At 41.2% G+C, this 24211-nt stretch overlaps 1 protein-coding gene across 3 annotated transcripts in view; it reads right to left on the reverse strand.

Moving 5' to 3' along the window:
* Positions 1-24211, reverse strand: part of IL12RB2 (interleukin 12 receptor subunit beta 2) — an 88826-nt gene that overhangs the window by 35786 nt on the left and 28829 nt on the right. For all 3 annotated transcript variants that reach the window (XM_032426485.1, XM_032426491.1, XM_032426481.1), the window contains 2 exons: positions 17505-17584; positions 5436-5655 (listed from right to left, as the gene is read on the reverse strand). In XM_032426485.1, the coding sequence (XP_032282376.1) occupies positions 5436-5655; positions 17505-17584 (300 nt within the window). The remainder of the gene's footprint in view (positions 1-5435; positions 5656-17504; positions 17585-24211) is intronic.

Genomic DNA, 24211 nt, shown 5'->3' on the forward strand with positions numbered 1-24211 from the left:
CCCCCTCCCCCTGCTAATTTTTTCTTTTTTTTTTGCAGAGACTTTTCAAAAACAGATTTTATGTTTTAGAGGAGTGTTAAGTTCGCAGCAGCATGAGTGGAAGGTGCTGAGGTTTTCCGTATCCCCCCCACCCCCACATGCACACAGCCTGCCCCGCTGCCAAAATGAGTGTACGCCCCAGCGCCGTACACCAGCATGTTATACGCCACCAAAAGATTTTCTTATAAACATTTTCAAGTATTTTCCCCCTTCACTTAGTTTTTCCTGTTACTGGAAATCCTTTTAAGTAGTTCATAACTTCTCTTTCTATTCTTTCGATGTTAATTTTAAGTTTTCTCATGTTTTGACTTCTTTCCCCATTTTGGATGCCTTTAGGAAAAGTCTCTCACCCAATCTTCTGCTCACTCATTCAGTCTTCAGATGAGTCCCTTCTGCTATCCAACCCATTGGCTGTGTTCTTGATTTCAAAACTAACTTTCCATACTGAATCTCTTTATTTGGGGCTTCTTTATAACCACCTAATTCTGACTGAGTCATGTTTCTAGCATCCTCTCTAATCTTTCTAAGGATACTTGTTATGCTTATTCTAAACTTCCGTTCTTTCTGTTGCATTAGTGAGATTTCCTATGGTACAGGCTGCCTTTCCCAGAACGTGTGCCTCTCAGATTTCTCCTGATTTTCTCCTTTGGGATCTTGTGTTTTTTTCTTGGACTGCTCAGCAGCCTTGGCCTTTATCTTTCTATGGGAGGAGAGTGAAAGGTTTCCCCTAGCTTGTGCTTCCCCAGGCAAGTTCAGGTGGGGAGGAGGAGCTGTTCAGGGTGGAAAGCTCCAGGCCTGAGAGCCTACAGTGATGCAGCCTGAGCTCTACCTGTCCCCAGGTTCCCCCGAGGTATACCTGATACCTCCAGACCCTACCCATGCCTCTATGGCTGGCACTGCTCTTCATGGGGAATCAAGGCTGTTATTCTCTTTTGTAATTGCCAGGCACATGGGGTAGATGGCAGGAGAAATCTCAAAAGCCAGCCAGCTCACAGGTACTCTTTGCTCTCAGACCCCCTCTGCAGTTAGGTATCAGGGCTTCCTTGAAGTTACTCTGTTCTGCTCTCTGGACTTCCTTGCTCCATAGCAGAAATGTCCAAGCAATGATCATATCAGGGCAACAGGAGCAAGAAGAAGGAGTAAAACCAGAAAGTGCTTACCTCAGGGCTCCCCCTTATCGCTATTCCCCACTGCATTCAGCCATCCATCCTGTCCCTTGTGTGGCATCCTCAGAACTGTGCTTGGTGGTGAGAACCTGTAACCTGGGCATTAGCTATTTTGCCAGGGACTGGAATTCCCCAGTAGGGGTTCCTTATATTCATCTGCCTTGGTATTGGATGTCCTGGCTATGCCACAAGATTTTTTTTTTTTTTTTTTGAGAATGAAATGCATTCATTTAGTAAATATTTATTGAGCACCTATAGGTTCCAGTTACCCTTTGGCAGGTGATGGGCTAAAATAGCCAAAGAGCCCTTCTGACCACTGCTTCTTTGGAATGAGCTAATAAGCAAAGCAACTTGGCATTGCCCTGTCTGAGTCATCATAGTTACCAGGAACACAGCCTGAATTTCCTTCCCATGACGTTTGCCAGGGCACATTCTCTCTTTCAGAACTCTGCTAACAACTCACCTTCTTTCTATCACCTTTCAGAATTTTTTCTTTAGCCTCAATCATTCAATTTCCCATCTCCTTTTTCCCTGAGAGCTTCTGAACAGAATTCTGCAATTCATAAGGTATTTGGAATACGTGCCCACCTAAAAGACAGGTGGCCTGGTTTTTCAGTCCAGCTCTGCCACTAACTGGATGTATGGTCTTGGCTAGGTTCCTTCACCTCTTGGGGCCTCAGTCTCTGACATCTGTGTGGGTCTCTGTTTATGACTCTACTGGCTTCTGACTCTTCCTGTAGTTTCAAGAAGTCTCGAGCACAGGGACTGGTCTGAAATATTAAATACGTTTTTACTTGTTGACTGCAGGGTTTAGCACACATTCAATCTTCATTGTAAACCAACAAAATCACTCTAATGATTCTTTATAGGCAATGCTGTGGCAGGTGCTTTTTACAACAAAGTTGTCCCTACTTTCTCAAAGTCAACATAATTCTGCCTGGGCGGGGGGCACATTATTTTTCCTTTCCTAAAAGGAAAGTTATATATGTGAGTGGTGTGAACAGATACTGAAAGAGAGGGAGACAAAATCGTGGTATGCTATTCCTACAGATCATTCAGAATATGTGTGAGACAAGAGCACTCAAGGATGGGATGGTGTAATTTGCCAATGTGTCCTCCATGTCATTCTGGGATACACAGAGTACTGGGTGGTTTTATTGGGTGGTTAAGATGTGATCTTAGGAGAGACAATAAACCCTTGAGAATTCAAGATTTCCAGGACCAGGATCCTCTTAGTTACAGCTCAGTTCAAGTACTGTCCTATCATACCTCCTCTACATGTCCATCCTTATTGAGCCTCATCCTTATGCAACACCTGGTTTCCATCATCTTCCCACTCCCCATGAACCTCATTCCTTTAATTAGCTCCTCTCTCCCCTTTATCTCCAAACTCTTCCCAACCCAATTCTCTTCCTCAACTTCCACATTTGCTCAGATCTCACTTTAAAGCAAACCCTCATGCCCACATACCTCCACTTCCTCACCTGGCTCCCACCAACTTGTCTCTCCATACTCCAGTCACATGTTCTTCCTTCCCGGGCATCCTCTCCAAGCCCATGCTTCATCTTTCCTCTGTTCCTAGAGTTACCTGGGCATCCCTCTAATCTCACACTTATTATACTGCACCACAGTTTCCTTGTTTATGTCTGTCCCTCCCACATGACTGAATATAACTGGAGGACTTCAACAGTATTTTTAATCTATTATTGGATTCTAGCTCCCTTACGTAGTATATGCTCAGGAAATGACTGTTGAATGAATGAAGCAGAGGCCAGCTCTAATATAATGAATGTGTCATTTTGAGAAGTTGTTACCAAATCTAAATAAAGCACCTGGAACAAACCCAGAAAATTCATGAAGTTTTTAGCTTCAAGACCCATCTGCAGTGACATTTGAAGAAGTAAGGTATTCTGACATACTACATTTTAACAATAGCAGGATACTAAATAGTGGTGTGAGTTCAATTTCCCCTACAGAATTCACTTTAAAAACTATATATGCAGTACTTACCCACAGAAGAAAAAATTTTAAAATATAAAAAGCAAAAGGAAAGGAAAATCACCTGTAGTCCCATCATACAGTCGTGACCTCTATTAACATTTCCACATACATTCTACTAGATTTTTTACAATGCAAAAAATGTGTACTCATGTAAACACATATTTTAAATGGCATCATCCCATATATACTATTGAAAGCCTAACTTTTTACTAATTATGTGCATCTTTCCTTGCCAATAAAAACATAGCTACAATGTCACTTTAACCCTAGTGTGGGGTTAAGGCAGGTGAAAGTCATGATATATTAAACCAGTCCCTTCTCTATTATTTTACATTTAGGTTGTTCGTGGTGTTACACTATTTCAAAAATTTTTCAACAAACATCTTTGTGCTTACACTTTTAAGCACTTATCATTTTCTGAGGATACATCCCTAATGGTAAAATTTTTTGGTCAAAGATACATTAGTATTTAAAGTTACATATGGCCAAGCTGTCTTCAGAAAGTTGTACCAATTTACATACCCACCAGCAGGGTACAGCATATCTTTTCCCCACACACTCACCCACATGGGTTAAGCTAATTCTACTAACTCTTTCTCAGTCTGATTTGGTTTCTCATGTTTTCTCAAAATTTGCATCTCATTGATTGCTGGTTAGGCTGAACATATTTTCGTATCTTTACTGCTACTTTTCTATTTATTTTTTGAGTTGCCTGTTCATATCCCCAATCTCTTATTTATTTGAAAAAGTAGATAGATAGATAGATAGATAATCAATCTCTTTTTGCCAAAAATGTGATATATGCTTTTCTTAAACTGTTATTTACATTTTTAAAGCTTTGTTTATGGTGTTTTTAAAATTTTTATTTTACTGTGCATAGAGTTTGAGCTTTCTTCCCCCACAGTTAATTCATCTCCTCAGGTTTGTGCCTTAGGTACCTACCCACATAGGCACAGATCACCAGTTGCCTCCCAAACATTCTCTCCTCTTTAGCAAGGGAACACTGCTGCCTGAAATATATTTCTAAGCCTCCTCTGCAGCTGGGTGTGACCAGGTGACCAGTTAGAGCCAATGACTACAAGTGTGTTGTGTGACCTGGAGCAAAGCTCCTTGAGGGTGAGGCGTGGGCCCTCCTCTCTTCCTTCTTTTCCTAGAAGAAAGTAGATAGAGCTCTGGCAGCCATCTTGGTCCTTTTCCATCTTGAGGATGGAAGCCAACTTGGCAGAGGAAACAGAAGGAAGGAGCCTGGAATCTTAACGATGTCACCAGACCTCTGGTACGAGCAACCCTTACTCCTAAAAGCAATTCCTAACTCATATACCAACTTCAAGTTACATCAATATTTACTTGTATTTTCTTCTAGTTATTTTTATCTACTCTATCATCTCTAAGTTTATGGATATATGACTGAAAGGATATATAACTAAGATTTAACAGTGTATATAAAATAATGTTTGGGTAGAAGCTTCTTTCAAGCGATGATTGCTAGACTCATATGTAGATAAAATTGTTCAACTGAATTTTAAGAAAGGATTTAATTATAGTCTTATTAGGCATTTTTGGAAAAGTTAGGCCAATGATCTTGACATTGAGAAATAGCACTCATATCCACTTTATTGACTAATCATAGGCTTTTATCTTAAGAAATGAGTTTTCAGAGCATGCAACTATAAAATGTGTATAGTTGGGAGATTTCAATGTAGATAATTGGATAAATATCTAAATTTGTGTAATAAAGAGCTGTAGTATAGATAAATTTTACTGCAGTTTCATTACAGCCAGTATTTCATTTTAATACTATTGGTTTTAAAATATGTTTTGACTATAAGTGTAGAATGTTTTTTCCTAGAATTTGACAATACATACTCTTCTTGTGTCCAGAAAAATTAGCCAGATATTAGTGTTCAATTTAATGTAACTAACATTTCCTTAACTAACATTTGTTAAGCACCTGCTATGTATTAGTTTTTGTATTTAATCTCACAATGACCTGCAAGACAGATAATATAATCCCTACTTTACAGAGGGGGAAATTGAAGCTCAGAGGTGTTAATTCACTTGTCCAATACCACTCATAGGCTAAGTGCAAAAGAACCTCTGAAGGCTGTTGGCTCCAAAGTCTAAACTCCTGTGTTACTCATGCCAGGCCCTGGGCTGAGCCTGTGGGAGATAAGACATAAGTAAGACACAGTTTCCCATAGGCGATATTAAAGGAAAGTTGGTACTTACCTGCCCCACACAGGTCCGTTATGTTAATACGAGTGGGCAGGGAACTGCCTTTTGAGTTAGCTGCAGACACAGTCACAACCCAATTCCCAGTTCTGGGAACGACCCAGGTCCAGGAGGTGTGTTCTGTGATGTTCTGTAGTGTGACTTTCCCCCCTGCCACCTCCTGCAAGGTCACGTGATAGTGGAGGATTTTTCCTCTTGCCTCAGATATACTCATATTCTGCAATGAAACACATCCACTTACTTGTGTACTCCCAGACAAGGTCGCTGGACGCTCTGTGGCTGGACCTGATGGCTCCCCAAGCAGGAGGAGACATATGAGTGACCCTTTTATTTACACCTTCTCATCTCCTCCACTGCATATTTTTATGCCTCCGCCCAAGCCCACCATTTAGGGAAAAAAAAATTCAGTTGACATTTTTCAAAGCTAATTCTTAAGAACACAATTGATTTTCCTTTCTTGCTTCAAAATGAAACTTCCTAATAGTAGAAACCTCAATTATATCCAATGGAACAAGAGTGGAATCTGAACTCAGATGATCTGGGTTTCTGTTCCATCGCTACCAATCACTACTAGCTGTGTGACCCAGAGCAAGGCACTCAGCCCCTCTGAATCTCCAGTTCTCAATCTGTGAAACACACACACACACACACACACACACACACACACATACACACACACTTTTCATATAGAAAGTGTAATGCTGCTCATTAAGTCAAAAATGAGATTTTCAAGAGCTAAACTCGTAAAATCCACACTTAGTGAGCTGGATTAGCCATCTGCGCTAGAAAAGTAAAGACACTGTTTATAAATGTGTGACTAATGAGTTTTGGAATTGCAAAAATTCCAATTGAGATCATTTGGGAGCAATCCCAGAAAGTAAGCAGAAAACTAATTATTTGTATTGTAACCCTGTTCGGGTAAGAACCATGGGAAACAGAAGCAATGAAAATGGAGAGCGGCCAAGGGCAGCCCTGGCAGTGCCTGTCCTTGCCTAGTGCGGGGAGAGGAAGATTAGCTCGCCAGACTTAAGCATGATGTTTTTTTTTTAATAAATATTTTATTTATTTATTTATCAGAGAGAAAGAGAGAGAGAGCACAAGCAGGGGGGAGCAGCAGAGGGAGAGGGAGAAGCAGGCTCTCCGCTGAGCAGGGAGACCAATGTGGGACTCGATCCCAGGACCCTGGGATCATGACCTGAGCTGAAGGCAGACGCTTAACCGACTGAGTCACCCAGGCATCCCAAGTGTGATGGTTTTCTTGGCAAGGCTATTCCTTCTATGGGTTCAGGTGCTGAAAGACACATATTGGACTGGCAAATGCCCCTTTCTCTGATTCCCTACCCCTTAAACAATCTTCTAATAATTTGGTTTCCTGTGTATTTATCTGTCAGGAGAGACTGGGGTAACATGAACATCTGGTTCACTTAAAATTTGTATTTTTCACTTTAAGTGAATAAATTGGCCTTCTGATGATAATTTGGCTTCTGAAATAATTAGCATGCTGAGAGAGAATGTTCCTATCTGCTGACTCAAGCCTTCTGGGTAGCCCAACAGCTGCATTCCTCACTGTAAATTAATCCATGAACATCTAGCTTTTTATATTTCAGTCTCTGGGAACTTGATTAATGCAGGTCCTATTCCAGCTGCCCTTCTGGATTCTCAAAGTCCAGGACTGTATCTTAAACCATGGTCAATGCACCAGGGGAATGCCATGTTGCTGAGGGCTCTTTTGGGTGCACATTTAGCCTTTCCCTAGAAGACATCTTTGTGTTCTGGCAGGAACCAAGAAAGTTAGCATTTTAATTGTCCATCACAGTCAATCTTATAGACCTGTTGTGTGGATTAAAGTAAATGTCTGCTTTTGAAATTGTGGTATCCTAAACTGTCATTAATGCCCTTTGTCACAGGAGAAAAACAGAATAAATTAAAGCAAAAGCAGGCGGGGAAGACCATTCCCTCAGCTCTTTCTCAATGCATCCTTTTCTGTCTCCTCTGTAGGTCCAGAGATAGGACTATTATTTCACCCCCACACCATGCACCCTCTCCTTAAGGTACTGCTCAAGAGTTAACTGAGCTCACTAAGCTCCCCATTCTTGCCAGGAACCCAAGGGGCTTCAGTCTTACTCTGACAACTGAGGAACGAGAGCCCTAATTGAAAAAAAAAAACAAAAAACCTTGCAAATCAGTCCTTATTACCTTCCTCTCATTCTCCTTAATAGACATCTCAGTAATCCCTATCAGTCCTATGACAGAGCATTGGAAGAAGGGGAAATGTCAAGTCATCTTGGATCCGATGAACTTGCCTCGTGACGGCTGTGGAAATCTAGCTGATTTCCACACACCACACACTACAGTGATCTAGTAAGAGATGTGGATCTGAAAGATGAGTAAAGGTTCCTAGAGGGTAGTGAAGGGCCTGGACCCAAACCCTTGCATTTTCTCCTCCACATCTCATATTTTAGATTTGAAAATATCATTGAGAAGGTAAAGGTAGAATTAAGGTAGTTAGAGAAATAAATATGGTATCCCATGAGTTATGCTTGTATAAAATGTCAAGCTCAAGTTTTGGGATAAAGGTTAACATCTCTCAGGCAATTGGCCTCCTTCACCAATTTGAAAATGGGCCTTAACTTGTCCAATATGGTCCATGGAACAAAAAACCCAATCAGCCAATAGGAAAGCAGGTATTTATCCAGCTGGATGTAGTTTCCTGAAGCAACTGAAAACAGTTTAATTTGGTTTTAAAAAAATAGCAACATAAAGTTTGCAAATAATGCATGTTAATCTCTCACCTCTGGATTATATTGGCCCTGATGTAATGGAATATCATCACAGAACTACAGAACCAGGAAGGATTCTATAGCTTAACAATTAATTCAACATTTCATTTTATCAATAGGGAAATAAGTCCAGGACATGAAATGACTTGCTTAAGGCCACTCAAGGAACAGATGGAGGAGCTGAGAGTGGAACCCAGGGCTCCTGACTTTTAGACTAGCGATCCCTCTACTCTGACGTGCTGCTCCTTACGTTGTCACCACAGAGCACTATGTTTCATATTTGGAATCCCCAGTCACCCTCCTGGCCCAAAGTTGAAAAGTAGCTTGTCTAATTGGGAGGTTGTGGTACATTCTGATGTGGAGCATCAACAGCAGACATCAGGTCAGCAATTTTGGGGAAAGTGGAGATCCAGAATTCTTTTTTCCCGGAGTCAACAGGCCTTAGGTCACAAGGAGACTAGCTGTGAACCCAGAACTGCCACCTGAGGAGCCAGCTGGGTCTTTCCAGATGAACTTACTTTTACTCTAATGTTAATCTATTTGGGTGGGTGATCGGGAGAAGCTATCATTTATTGGGCCATACCATGAGTCAGAAGCTTTACATCTACTGTCACATTTAGTCCTCATATTTCCTTGTCCTGAGGTTAAGACTAAAGTAGTCGCCACAGAAAAGTAAGGTGAGATTTTAGTGCGCCCCCTGGTGGGCATGAGGGAGGAAAGAGATGTCCCGAATGTGTCTGGTGTCCCTCGTACTTCTTGTACCTTTATGGGCAGTGCTGAAAGGGGTGTCAAGCCAGTGTTCCTGTCATTGTCACCCTCTCCTCCTGGTAAGGGTGTGCTAAACAGGAAAAGCTGTCTTATGGCTTCCTTCAGTTTTCTTTCTGCTCTGTGTGTGAGAAATGATCTAAACTTAGTAAACTTAGCTTTTCTGACTTAGGTTTGTCTGAGAAGCAAAGAGTGAGCAGCTCCCTTATAAAACTATTATGAGAGTTCTGTTGGCTGAAAAGGCTTTCAGCATCAAAAATAACGTGATGAATATAGGACATGATAGGACAAAACCTGGTCCATGTCAAAATGCAAGGCCTCTGTGTTTTGTTTTTAAGTGTTTTTAAGTAATCTCTACACCCAACATGGGGCTCAAACTCACAACCCTGAGATCAAGAATCGCATGCTCCACTGACTGAGCCAGCCTGGCACCCCTGTTTTGTTTTTAAGTATATGGGAGGAAGGGTATTTCTGTGAATTGATAAATCATTTCTTATTAGGACTTGAAGAAAAAAACTACTGTACTTGTCATAAAGTGATATTTTATTCTGAAATTCCCCTAATGCAAACAAACAAACAAACAAATACAAAAATCTGTCAGAGCTAAGCCTACATCAAAGAAGAGACTCTGTAATCAAGACCTTTTAGAAATCTGGGGAATTCTAATACGTCAGTTTTGTCTATGAAGACTTTTTGGGGGGTGAGGTTGGTTTTTCTTATTAAGGCAGATTGTTCACTTTCCTGCTCCACCACACAGCAGCCGTGTGACCTTGAGCAAATTATTTTACCTCTCTGAGGCTCAATTTACTTAACTATAAAATAAGGATAATGCTATGTACAGCTTAAGCTTACTGGAGGATGCAATGGGTTGAGGGAGGCAAAGGGTTTCAAAGAGTGCTTGGCACATAGCAGATGTCAGCCACCTGGTGAGTTCCCTGCTCTCAGTTACTCTAATATAAAAATCATCATAATTGGCACTTTTCCCATTGTAGTTATATGACTCTTCCACCAATCAATGGAAAGCCAGGCCATCTTGACTTGGCTCCCACCACGGCTCTCTATGAAAGTCTCACCAATGTCATACAGTTGATTACAAAGTACATATAATTTGTGGGTTTAAGCCCGGGTACCTTGATCTCAGGACTCATGACTGCTTTCAGCAACCCCAGTCCAAACTGAAGGAGCAACTCAAAAGACAACCTGATCTGGAAGTTTTAAAAAGTCACTGTATTGAAGTGATCTATCTGTGGATCTGTCTTCCCACTAGCCTATGAGCCCATCTTTGCGTCCTTGGCGTCCTGCACCATGTTTGCCTTCTAGTGACTTAGCAAACACTTTTCATGATTCTCTCATTGATCTTCACAACCACCTCATGTGGTATATACTACTACTATCTGCACTTGACTTGAAGGAAAGGAAGGCACAGAGAGGATAAGCACCTTGCTGAAGAACACACAGACAGGAAGTGGTGAAGCCTCCACTTGAACCCAGGTAGTACAGCTCTACCTGGAGGATGAACTCTTAACTGCTGTCATGTTAGCACGATAGCCCCAGGTGTTTCGTTACCTTGAACTTATGAAATTGATACTAATACCTCATGCTAGTTACCCTGACATAGTGATTTCTACCTTATTTTGCAGCAAAAAAACAGCAAAATAATAGAAACTTTGTCAGAGCAAAACCTGAACTCCCCTTCCATCTCTGTTTTCCATCTTCTGTTAATTCTCTGGTACCCAATTTCTTATCTTCGTCATTGACCACATTCTGTCATCCAACTGAAATTCCCTACATAACAGCTGCTAGTATGATATGTATGACTAGTAAGCAAGGCAAAACAACCTGTTCTTTCCAAAAATACCTTCAGAAATGCTGTGCCAGCCTGCTGGGAAAGGGAAGGAGACAGAGTTGAATATTACAACAAAACTATCAAAATCTTCCTATTTGCTGCTTTTGCATTTAAGTATCGATTCTGAGATTGGATGCCTCCTCTAATTATATAAATGCCTCAGGCTCCCGACAACCAATCTTCCCTGTGGATTTATGACAGACCTTCATTCTACATCAATATAAATCAGATTACAAGTAATACTTTCCTACATTTACTGGATTTCTTTCATATGAGGGGCCAAAGAACACATACCGTCCAGGCAATGTGATATGGATTGGAATATTCTTCATACAACACAGAGAGATACAGGGAGAAAGAGACAAAGGAAATGTAGCAACGAGGCTGCCTCTGGCCACAGCAGCGATTCTGAGGCTCCGCTGTGAGCTGGGGTATGGGGCTTGTTACTTTCTCTTTCTTCTCGCCTTCTGTGGTTTGAGGGTAGCTGTTTATCCAAATGAGTTACTTCATTTAGCAAGTGAGTAAAACCCACCAAATCTTTCCCCCACTTTTGGAACCGAGTTGGCCAACTCTCTTCTCTACTGCTTGTGAAGGGTCCTGTTCATTACAGGACGGAGCCGCCGGCCGCACGCGGCCACGGAGCTCTTGAAGCGTGACTGAGATGTGCTGCTCTCTGGAGGGGGAGCTCTTAGCCACTGCACCCACGGGCACTTAGTAGGCACGCCAGTTTTCAAAGACTTAGTTGGATAAGGAGAATGTAAAATAGCTAATCAATAATTTTTAAATATGTTGAAGTGATAATATTCCATACGTACTTGGGCTAAGTAAAATATATTGTTAAAATTAATTCCACCTTGGGGCGCCTGGGTGGCTCAGTTGGTTGAGCGACTGCCTTCGGCTCAGGTCATGATCCCAGGGTCCTGGGATCAAGCCCCGCATCGGGCTCGCTACTCGGTGGGAAGCCTGTTTCTCCCTCTCCCACTCCCCCTGCTTGTGTTCCCTCTCTCGCTGTCTCTGTCAAATAAATAAATAAAAAAAAATCTTAAAAAAAAATAAAATTAATTCCACCTTTTAATTTTTTAAATGTGGCTACAAGAAAATTTTAAATGATACATGTGGCTCTCATTTGCGGCTTGCTTTATATTTCTATGGGATGGTGCTTCGCTACAGTTATCCTGTGGGATGGTGCTTCGCTACAGTTATATTTCCATGGGATGGTCCTTCGCTACAGATATTCCAATCCATATCACATTGCCTGGAGGGGATGTGTTCTTTGGCCCCTCATATGAAAGAAATCCAGTAAATGTAGGAAAGTATTACTTGTAATCTGATTTATATTGATGTAGAATGAAGGTCTGTCATAAATCCACAGGGAAGATTGGTTGTCGGGAGCCTGAGGCCTTTATATAATTAGAGGAGGCATCCTTTACATCCTACCAAATGTCCTCCCACCCTTATCCCAGCTAAGTGTTCTTCTGGGGTCAGTTCCAGTATTACCTTGTAAGAGGTCTTCAGCGACTCCTCACCCATTCCCCTGCTCTACTGGCTGACCCTGATCATCATCCCCCCAGCTGAATCTTTTTTTTTTTTTTTAAAGATTTTATTTATCCATTCATGAGAGACAGACAGAGAGATGCAGAGGCAGAGGGAGAAGCAGGCTCCCTGTGGAACAGGGAGCCCGGTGTGGGACTCGATCCCAGGACCCTGGGATCATGACCTGAGCTGAAGGCAGAGGCTTAACTGACTGAGCCACCGAGGCGTCCCTACCCCCAGCTGAATCTTGAACTCCTCCTTTACACCTGAGTGCTCTCATCATCCCCATTTCTGTCCTTCTGCTGGTCTGTGAGCTCAAGCACCTGAGGATGGCATTTGTCTTACTCACTTCCACATCACTGGCATGCAACAGCATCCAGTACTAAAGAGAGGCTTTCATATGTTTGTTTGAGTGAGTGGATGATAAATAAAGTGAAGTTGGCTTCATTTATAAACACATTTTTCTCTTCCAAATCCATGGCCTCAACCACAATTTCAGAAAGTTTATGACCTGCCATGATTAAGAAATTAACAGAGGAAACCGGAAAGGTTAATGTGGTTTAAACCCATTGTCATATCTTTTCATATATTATCTATCTATCTACCTACCTACCTACCTGTCTATCTATCTACAAGGTGATTTTCTTTTTAAAGAATACATGTTGTGCTAACTGGAAGAAAGGTGTATTGGAATCATGGATTGAAATGCTTAATGAAAGCAAAGGAAACAATATGAAACTTGGGGAATCTGAGTGAGAGGAGTCCTGTGAAGGACTCTGACATGACACTGGGGCTATTTCTAACGGAGTAACACTTTCTACTTGTTTTTGCATTTATTGTTTTACCAATACCTAGGTATTTTTGTTTTATTTCATAGATTAAGTTGTACTTTCTGGCTTCAATACAGAAGAAATTCTTGCCTTAAAAATAGCTATGGCAAAAAAAAAAAAAAAAAAAAAAAGTATAAGATCATTTTGAGGAAATAGAACTTTCAGAAGAAACCCTTTAGGAGAAACCCAGAGTAAATAGGTAAGAACCAGAACAACAAAGCAAAGGTCTCCTTTACCCTCAACACACTCCCACACTCACATTCATATACACACACGTTCACATCCACATCCACACTCATACCCCCACACACTCCCTCCACACACTCATACTCACTCACTGCCATAAGTCTGAATGTTTGTGTGTCCCCAAGGTTCACGTATATGTAGGAATCCTAATGCCCAGTGTGATGGTATTGGGACGTAAGTCCTCTGGGAGGTGATTAGGTCATGAAGGTGGAGCTTCATGAATGGGATTAGTGCCCTTATTAAAGAGAACCCACAGGGGCACCTGGGTGGCTCAGTCGTTAAGCGTCTGCCTTCGGCTCAGGTCATGGTCCCGGGGTCCTGGGATCAAGCCCCGCATCTGGCTCCCTGTTTTGCGGGAAGCCTGCTTCTCCCTCTCCCACTCCCTCTGCTTGTGTTCCCTCTTTCGCTGTCTCTCTCTGTCAAATAAATAAATATTAAAAAAAAAGAGAGAGAGAACCCACAGAGCTCACTAGCCCCTTCTTCTTCTTCTTCTTCTTTTTTTTTTTTTTTAAGATTTTATTTATTTCGGAGAGAGAGAGCACAAGCATGAGCAGGGGTATGGGCAGAGGGAGAAGCAGACTCCTTGCTCACTGAGCAGGGAGCCTGATGTGGGGCTTGATCCCAGGACCCTGGGATCATGACCTGAGCTGAAGGCAGACGCTTAACCCACTGAGCCACCCAGACACCCCTCACTAGCCCTTTCTGCTAATGTGAGGATACAATGAGAAGTCTGCAACCCAGAAGAGGCCCCTCACCTGACCATAATGACACCTGATCTTGGACTTCCAGCCTTCATAATCATGAGGAATAGATTTCTGTTGTTTATAAGCCACCTAGTCTATGGTATTTTGTTATAACACCCACATGGACTAAGACACTCACCTACATGCACCCACACTGACACACACACTCATATATACATACCCACACTCACAACCCACACACATATAAAAAACTCACACCCATTCACACACATTCACACTTACCCTTTGCACTCACATACATCTACAACACACATGCACACATCACTCACTTAGATGCACACTCACACACACTCACACTCACCTACATTCATACTTCACTCCCTCACACACATGGGCTATACTCATTCAGCACCAAGTTCTCTTCTGATGTAAACATCCTACAAAAATGAAAGGTCATCTCACATTTCCCCAGTCGCAAGAGAAACATGTTCTTACTTTGTTCATAGACTAATGGGGTTTTACCTGGGGCTTCCTTTGGTGCTAAGACCCGAAATCCCCCTCTCTGCAGTGGCAGGGTGTCCCTCTCATTGGGTTTCCCAGTACTGATCAAAGTGAAAAAAAAAAAAAAAAGCCACCACACATACGTCTTTGCTTCCTTTCCCCAGTGAGGTCTGATTTGGGCCCCACCACAAGGCACCTGATCTGGCTGCAGCGTTTCCTTCTAGTCTGTCATTTAGACAAGTCCCTATGTCATGGCACCATCCTATCAAATTCCCAAGCCTGCCTAAGAGTAGCATAAGGAATCCACAGTTGGATGAGTGGGACAGGAGGGGTTCTAGACAGAAGGGGCAGTGATTTCTGCCCAGGAAAGTCTCCCAGCAGCAAGCACCACAATACCTGAAATCCTCTTTGGAATCACTTCATCTCCCTAGACCTGTTTCTGTGTTTGTAACGTGAGTGGTGGGACTGCACACTGCTTACATTCCCTCTGGGTCTCGGGCTCTGTAGTTCTGTGGTCCGAAGCAGGCCCGCTCATCTCAGTAACTCTGGTCAGTCTTTTACTCCCACTCCCAGGTAAGTGGCCTACTTGGGGCCCCTGAAGAAGCCCAGGATTTTGCAGAAAAGGACTTAATCCTGTAATGGTCCTGCAAAACGGAGGACTAGATCCAATATTCCTTAAGGAGCCTTTCAGACTGGATAGTCACTGAAGGTTTTGAAGGTGCCCTGTCTTGATCACCACCAGGTGTCAAGTTGTAGAAATTTCTAGTATTTACATTTTTGGCTTCTTATTCAAGCCAGTTCCAGTCCAGTACCCACAATTCTGGCTCCATAAAAGGGGAAAATTTTTTTAAAGTTTTATTTATTTATTTTAGAGAGAGTGAGAGGGAGAATGTGCACATGAGTTAGGGGAGGAGCAGAGGTAAAGGAGAGAGAGAATCCTCAAGCAGACTCCCCACTGAGCATGGAGCCCAACGCAGGGCTTGATCCCAGGACCTGAGCTGAAATCAAGAGTCAGCTGCTTAACAGAGCCACCCAGAACCCTCAAAAGGGAAAATTTTCTAACAATAAGAGATGCCCACCACAGCATGGACTGCTTAGAAAGTGGAATTCTACCTGTCCCAGATGGTCCCAACAGAGGTATCTATCTGTCCTGGCTGGAGTGGGAGCAATGTTTATGACAGCAAGGGTGGACTAGAAGAGAATTGAAGTCTCCTTGAATTCCAAGACCTCACTTTAGAATTTAGGCTTTTCAAGGATTAGGGACAAGATTAAAATGAGAAGCAGAGAAGAATTTGCATATGCACATTGGCTGAGCCTTACCTGTGGCTAAAGTATGTTTATTGGAACTAAAACAGTATATCTTTTCAGATCACTGCTGAGGACATTTAGGGAGAAGGAATCTTTATGGAAGGAGGAATTTTGTTTTTAACCAGTTGCTTACTTGTGAAAATGAAAACCAACAGCCAAGAACTGAGCTGGTTTCTTCTATAATATTCACAAATTATGGCTGCTCTAAATGTCTTGCATTGAGAATTGTCTTGCTCTTAAACATGGCTTTATTTTAAAATAAATTTTAAGCTGCAGTTTTAGTTTCAAAGTGAAGAGCTTGATTATGACTCACCAAGCTATTTATAGTAGTCTCATACCAGACATTTTGTGTGCGTGTTAGAGAGAAAGGAAAAGAGGGAGAAAGAGCTCATTTCTTGCCTGGCTCATTTCTTAAAACTGAAGAAGATTGCAATTATCAAAATCTATCATGCTAACCCCATCAGAGGACTTTATATTCATTTCTCTGACTATTTGGGGTTTCGTGCTCATCAGCTTCATAATTCCAAAACTGTTGATTTACCCTTAACTGGAAGAGGTGTAGTGAGAGGGATGCAGGCTTGGGGAAGTAAAGAGGAGTATAGCTCACCTGAAAACCTCTTATGAGCATCCAATCAGGAGCTCAACTCAAATAGTATTTTCTTTTCATAAAGATGAGTCATGATGTAGCAGAAAGAGGTCTGGATGGGGTTTCGGTCTCAATTCTGCACTTAGTAGCTGGGTAACTGTAGGAAGAACATCCTCTCTCTCTCAGTTTTTCCATTTGTTAAGTGGGGATACCTGGTACCTACCTCACAGGGTTTTTGAAGGATTACGTGAAATAACCGCCCCAGATTTCAGCACTTTGTGAAACTCTCACATCCTGTAATAACATTAGGCCTCCCTGTTTTCTGGAAGGTTGTTCAAATCACTACTGTTTTACTATGATTCCTGAGGAAGAGCTGCTTTCCATTCCTGTTCACACTATTTTCTACTATTGCTTGAGTTCTTGAGGTAGAGCAGCCTTCTTTCCACCCTCTCCCTTTTTGGTGACCATAGAAAATATATTCCTGAATACCCATATCCACACACTTCCCATCTTTAATTTCCCAAAAAAGTGCATAAGTAAGGTGACATGGTCACTGCTGGGGATGTTGTCTGTAGGGGAGATAGGGTGACTGGGAGGGGCAAGAGTCAGAAGAAATGCTGGAGTAGAGTCAGAGGATGGACATGCCTGGGCATGGGAAGGGATGCAAGAAGATGAGGAAACGATGCGGTGTGTGGAGGAGAGAACTCAGCCAGAGCTCTCACCCTTATCTGGCAAAAGTTAATGACACTGAGTCAAGGGTCCTGATGATATCGTTGAGAAAATGAGCTCCAACTAAGTCTGAAGCCTCGTATAAAGCCATTACAGAAATAAAACTTATTTTTTGGCCTTAAACATTGTTCAAATATATAATTCTTTTTGTGTAACAATTATATCTCAATAAAAACAAAGACAAAAAACAATTAAATATATAATTCTCTTGAATTTTACATTGACACTGAAAACTTACCTTCCAGAAAAGAGAAATCTGTTGTCTACTGTAGTCAATGTGCTGTTTCATGTACCAGACATCCAATATCCCTGTAGGTTCTGTTTTGAAGGGGAAAAAACATATTTTTTATACACACACACACATACACATATCCACAGATGCACAATATAAAACCTTTCAAAGGCAATTACTTATTTAATAAATAACTCTGGGAGAATAGGATTATAAGACATTCAATTTTCTTTGTGCCCCAGTATTGCTTTCCTTTTGTTAAACAATGAACATGTATATCACTGGCCATAGAAAACACAAGGTTACCTTAAAAACAAATTTTAAGAAATGGTGGTGAGGAAATTAGATTCCTATTTACTCTTAAAATATGTATTGATAAAATAACTCAAAGAAAGTATGTGTGGTTCTTTCTTTTTTGTTAGAATGCAGAAAGAATTCTAAGCAGAAAAATAAAACCATAAATCATAAGGAACATATTTTTTGATCCTGTAAAAATGTAAAATACAAATGATAAACTGTGTTCACTTCCATTCCTGAACTTACCATGTTGTGGCATAATTATTTGGTTTTATGATCATTAGGCAATGATCTACTTGAAAGGAAGGCCTATCTCATTCGTCTTAATATCCCTCATACCTACGCAATGCTTAGAATGTAATATGCTCCCAATAACTCTTTTTTTAGGTGATGAATGAGCAAATGGACAATCCAGGCAATATTAGCTACCTGATGCTAAAACACAGGCTGAACTGATAGAAGGAATAACCACCAATCCATAAGATTATGGTCAAATATGACCTAATTTAATTTGAAAAAGTCAATCAAACAGATTAGAAAAGAAACTGAATAACAAACTCCTGTGTCTATAAGAGAGAGAGTGTGTGTGCACGCATGTGAGTGGGTGAAATAGTTTTATTTCTCCCATTATCATTGTCTTGATTTATAGTCAGGGGTGGAATCCACAGAAGGAGCCCCAGAAAACAGTCTTCAGCTGCACCAGTCTAACTTGTTTAGCAATGACACTTAGAGTGTATTGAGATGAAGCTACACAGGGGTTCCTTCTCGAGTGGCAAGTTCCATTTAACCAGATGGAAGTTTCCAGAACATTAAGTCCCACCAGGAAAACAGAGGACAAGCAGTCAGGGAGAGGAGAAGAGAAAGAGGGAAAAGTAGGGAGCGCATGCACCTGCACATAATCTGGGCAGGTCCTGTGGGGGCCCCATTCACAGTTACCTACCATGTCCTCCTCACCCCCATGATGTACGCAGCTCTAGCGCAGTGGTTAAAGTGTGAGCTCCAGAGCTAGACTACCTATGGGCAATTCCCAGCTCTGCGATCTTGAACAAATGTTAACCACGTCCTTAAGCCAGTTTCCTCATCTGTTGAATGAGTGTCGTAGTTCTATACGTCACATGGGGCTGTTGTGAGAATTAAATGAATAGAAGAATCCCGACCTGTGGTAAGCACTCAGTAAATTTAGCTGTTGCTGTTTTGGAAAATGAAGTGCTGAGAGCTAAAGGAGTTTGTTCAAGGTCTCAGAACTAGTAAGTGAGGCCAGGTTTTGGACACTGGTCTGTTTCATCGCATAGCGCAAGCTTTTTGCTCTGCACCCTGCAGTTACCTGGCTCTGAGAAGGCTTACAATTTCTCTACAATACTTCCACCCCCAACAGGTGCTCTTTCATGTTTTACTCTCTTCCTTTGTCACTTCCTTTTCCTGCCTCTCTCACCCTCTTCCCTTTCTGTTTTTTTTTTTCTAAATATTCACTTATTTTCTTCCCCTCACTTCCCACTAGTGGTAACTTCTACCCTTGCAATGAGGACCTAAAGATAAGAAATGCTTACCTAAGACATTCTGAAAATGCTCTCCATCCTTCAGGATTATGAACAGAGACCCAGAAATCAAGCCTAGGACTTTTTTTCTACTAGTCCAGATGCAAAAAGGAAAAAAGCACAGGCAACAGAAGGAAAGGGGACCTGACAGTTATCAACCACCTACTATGTTCCAGGAAATATTTGGACACTTTATATACTGTACATTATCTCATTTAATCCTCACACAATGCAGGGGGTGCATGCAGCTACACCTGTTTTAGAGCCGAGGACAAGGAGCCTTACAAAGGTTAAATGATCTACAGAACACTTGGGGCTGGTAAATGGCAAAGCCAGGAGCTGAGCTCAGGTTTCACTGTTTCCAAGGACCCTGCTCTTCCGTTACAGTTCACTACATTGAGCAAAGACGTGAGCAAACTAGGTAATCCAGACATTGACTACATAATCAGGATTTGGAAACTTGGGTGTGCTCAATGTCAAAGCCAGCTGACTCGTTAGTGCTAATGTCCCTAGTTAATTACATATTGGTAAGATATTTAAAGGAACACTCATTGCCTCATTAAAGGTCTACAACCTACCAGATTACTACGGAGCTAAGAATTGAATTCTAGAAGCACAGTCTCTTCAAAGGAAAAATTGCAAGTGAAACTGAAATTTTAATGGTGCCCACCTGCTGTATTAGCCTCTATGGGAGAGAAATCATTAGTTGAATCTGTGTGAGTTTCAAAGTGTAAAATTTCATGACCGGGGGTGTTAAACCACTGCTGCTTAAAGCAAATAAGAGTTGATATTAAAGAGAATCTTTGACATTCAACTGACACAAAATCACTTGAAGTTCTAACCTCAGTGTTATCTAACAAAGGCAGATAAAACTATTATAGGCAGGCCAGAAAAGGAAAGTCAAAGTCCAATGTCCAAGTGATTACAAAACAAATGGGCACAAATTATTAAAAATACAAATATTGAGAAATGAAAGGTCTCCTGAGATGAAACTACCTCCTATATAATAAATGGGGAAACTACAGGGTTGCATAGAGTCACCAGCATGGGAAAAAAAAGCAAAGATCCTAAATTAAGCAGGAGATTGGCCTAAATGACCTTGAGGGTGCTTTCAACTCTAAAATCCCAAGATTCTGGGTTTCTATGAAAAAGTATGTGTGGCAAACAAATCAGAGTCAATCCTTGTGCTTCTGAGATGAGCATCCATATCTAAAGCTAAGGCAAGTGCAGGAACGTGGACAAGAGCAACTGAACTGCAGGTGGAAAGCAATCCCTCAACAGAGGTTTTCACACAGTGAGGAGGAGTATAAAAATTTCCAAGAACAGTGAAAATGGAAAATTTACCACAAAGAGAATATGGAAAAGACATTATCTTGAGAGAATTTAACACAAAGAGAATATGGAAAAGGCATTATCTTGGGAGGTTTCAGGTAGTGGACTAAATGCAGCACATGAGAAGTTTTTGGTCCAAGTCATGCTCCAGGCAGGGCAAGGCAGAGATAAGTTATTCGCTGCCCTGGTTCCTTGATGTGCACTTTTCGGGGATGACACATTTATCTAAAATCTAGTTTTAAACAATTAGATTCAAACAGATCTTACAATTATCCACTTGATTAAACAAGTTTTACTTTCAGATGTTATCACCTGCTATGTCTGCACGGGAAGTCCTATAGAGGCTCCCCCATTCCTCTTCCTTCTTGATTAATGATGTTTAACACTTGGTTCACTCTCTCTTTTCACCTGTCACCTCTTTTACTAGTTGTGAAGGGACACCATTCACAGGTTGTTCCTTCCCAGTAGCTGGTGCCGTCATTACTTCTACCTGCCCACTTCTAATGATATATTTCTCTCAGCTGATGCTTTTGTTTCATACTTCACTGAGCAAAAGGAAGTAATCAGGCAGGGATTCCCTCATTTTTCCACCATGGAAACCTCCAAACTTCACCATCGATTCCCTGACATAGCACCCCTACTTCCATCAAAGTTCAACCCCTTAACCTGAGTGCTGGATCGCATCCTCTCTTGCTTTATCAAGGACCTCTCCCCCACTTCTCTTGTATCATTAATTTCTCCCTCTCTGCTGGAACTTATCATTACCTTGAAAATACATTATATTTTCTCTGATCCTAAAAACAAAACCAGGCAAAGCATTTCCTGATACCTCATCCTGCTCCAGCTATTGCCCTGTATCTCTGCTCTCCTTTATAGAACTTCCTGAAGAGCTGTGAATTGTCATCTTTAGTCCCTCACCTCACACTCACTCTCAACCTACAGCACCTGAGATTGTCTCCCCATCATTCTACTGACACTGCCTCTAGTTTGCAGTGAATCTGTGTTGCCAAATCTAATAGTCACTTCTTTGTTCTTATGTCATTGGACTTCTCAGCAGCATTTGACACAGTTGGGCACTTTCTTTTTTTTTTTCTTAGAAACATAAACTTTCAACATTTTTTTAAAAGATTTATTTATTTGAGAGAGAGAGTGTGTGCCGGGGGGGGGGGGGCAGAGAGAGAGGCAGAGAGTCCCAAGCGGACTCTCCGCTGACTGCGGAGCATGATGCAGGGCTCAATCTCATGACCCTGAGACCATGACCATGAGATCATGACCTGAGCTGAAATCAAGCATTGGATGCTTAACTGAGCCACCCAGGCACCCCAAGCTTCTTTTAACATTTTTAACATCCGGGTCACAAGTGAAGAGCTTGTTTCTTGATAGAAGCAGGGAGGTTTCATCCATACTAAACTAATGGAGGCATTGTGCCAGACTGCTGATGGGAAACAAAGCAAGTTGCATTACACTGTATAATTTTGATTAAGCTCAGAAACAAGCAAAACTAATTATTGTTTAGAGATACACACATTTCTGAAGGCTATGAGAAAAGTACTGATAAATGTACAGGATAAGAGCTACCTCTGGGGAGGCATGATAGGGGTAGGAATATATTGGTAATTTTATAGTATTTAAGTTGAATGGTAGGTTAATAACTGTTCATTTTGTTGTTAACCTTTGTAAGGAGAAAGTAGATTAAACTAGGATAATCATGGTGGCAACAGAAGGAACGAACAGATTTTGAATGTTTACAAGAGTCAAGTGCTGATAAAGGAGAATGGGGGGAAAGGAGAATTTTTTTTAAAGGAGAATTTAAGAATAATTTCTTGATTTTTGACTTCAGGAACTAGGAAGATGGTGGTGTTGTTTACTGAAAGAGAAAATATTAAAACAAGTATTTTAGAAACATTTTGTTTTGAAGAAAAATGTTTTGTCTAGGCTATGCAGGGTTCAGAATGTCTGTTGATGTCAAGGTGAGATATGGAATAGGCTATTAGAGCACAAATCTGAAGTTTTGGAGGCAGTCCAAGACTAAAACTATATACTATCTAACTATCTATCTATCAATCTACCTATCTAATCTTCTATCACCTGTCTAGTTTTAGAGCCATGGGACTGGATAAAGTCACCTGGGAAAAGAAGGGAGCCATAGGGATTGATACTGAGAAGAGAAAAATGACCAGCAAGAGACCAAGAAGAACTGATCAATAAAGCAGAATAAAATCCAGGAAAATGAGATTTCACAGAATTCAAAAGAATCTAGTACTTCAAGGAGAAACTAGCTCCCTTCTCCTACTGCAATGACCTTGGAAGCCATATGTTTCAGGTGAGGGAAGGCCACAAGATTCCCTTGGAACTTGCATTTCTTCTTGGTGTCATATCCTCCAGGAATCTTTCCCTAATATTCCAAAATAGACTATATGCCCTTGAGTCTGAGGATCTGACTAGTTATCACTGTATCCCAGCACCTGGCATAGTTCCTGATACACAAACATCGTCACAGATCATCCAGAGAAGCATATATTTTTCATTGGTTTCTGTTTGGAAGGCTACAGGGAAAGCATTTCTTCTTTGGGATAATCACCACCTTATCAAATAATTGAGCCCAGACATTGATTTCTTCCAGGATAGGTGTTGGGTTTAGAGGGACCAAAAGAAGAAAAGAGGGCAGGGACTGTCATTAGATCCAAAACATAACATTTTCCTTCTAATGAAAATGTTTGCATGTAAGTCTCTTTCAAAAGCTAAGAACCTTTCATTCTCATTTTCTCAAGCCTTAGGCAGAAAGACACAAATATGATATATTCAAGTTTAGCTAGTTTAGGAGTCAGCAAATTATGGCCTGTGGGCCAAATCTGCTCCCTGTTTTGGTACAGCCTGTGGACTAACAATGGTTTTTACTTGTTTTGTTTTGTTTTTTTTTTTACATTTTTAAATGGTTGCAAACAAATAGAAGAATAATTTTTTGTGACATATGAAAATTATATAAAATTCAAATTTCAGTGTCCATAAATATTGGAACATAGCTTTGTCTACATATTTATATACTGTCAATGGCTGCTTACACACTGTAATGTCAAATTTTAGTACTTGTGACAGAGATATGGTCTGCAAAGCAGACAATATTTACTGTCTGGACATTTACAGAAAATGTTTTCTGACCCCTAAGCTAGACTGTTATGAAGTGCTTGCTAACCAAAATAATAAAATAACCTCTAGTATTTAATTGGCCTTCTCAGAGCTAGGTAACTGAGGGGTGCAGAGCAAAGAGCTTGGGTTATGCAATGAACAGACCAGTGTTTGAAACCTGGCTTCTCTGCTTATTAGTTCTGGAACCTTGAACAAGCTCCTTTCTAAATGAAGAAAACAACAGCTAAATTTACTGAATGCTTACCAGGGGTCAGGGCTCTTCTCTTCATTTAAATTAACCCATCTTGGCAATATTTCAGAATTACAAATAAATGAACGAATTGCCTGGTGTCTCAACTTGAGAAGGGGTGGTTGCAACTGGTAACCCTACATTCTCTCCTCTGTGGGGGTCTCTCATCAATC

This window comes from Phoca vitulina, unplaced genomic scaffold, assembly GCF_004348235.1.
Source record: "Phoca vitulina isolate PV1807 unplaced genomic scaffold, GSC_HSeal_1.0 scaffold2, whole genome shotgun sequence".
Taxonomy (NCBI): Eukaryota; Metazoa; Chordata; class Mammalia; order Carnivora; family Phocidae; genus Phoca; species Phoca vitulina.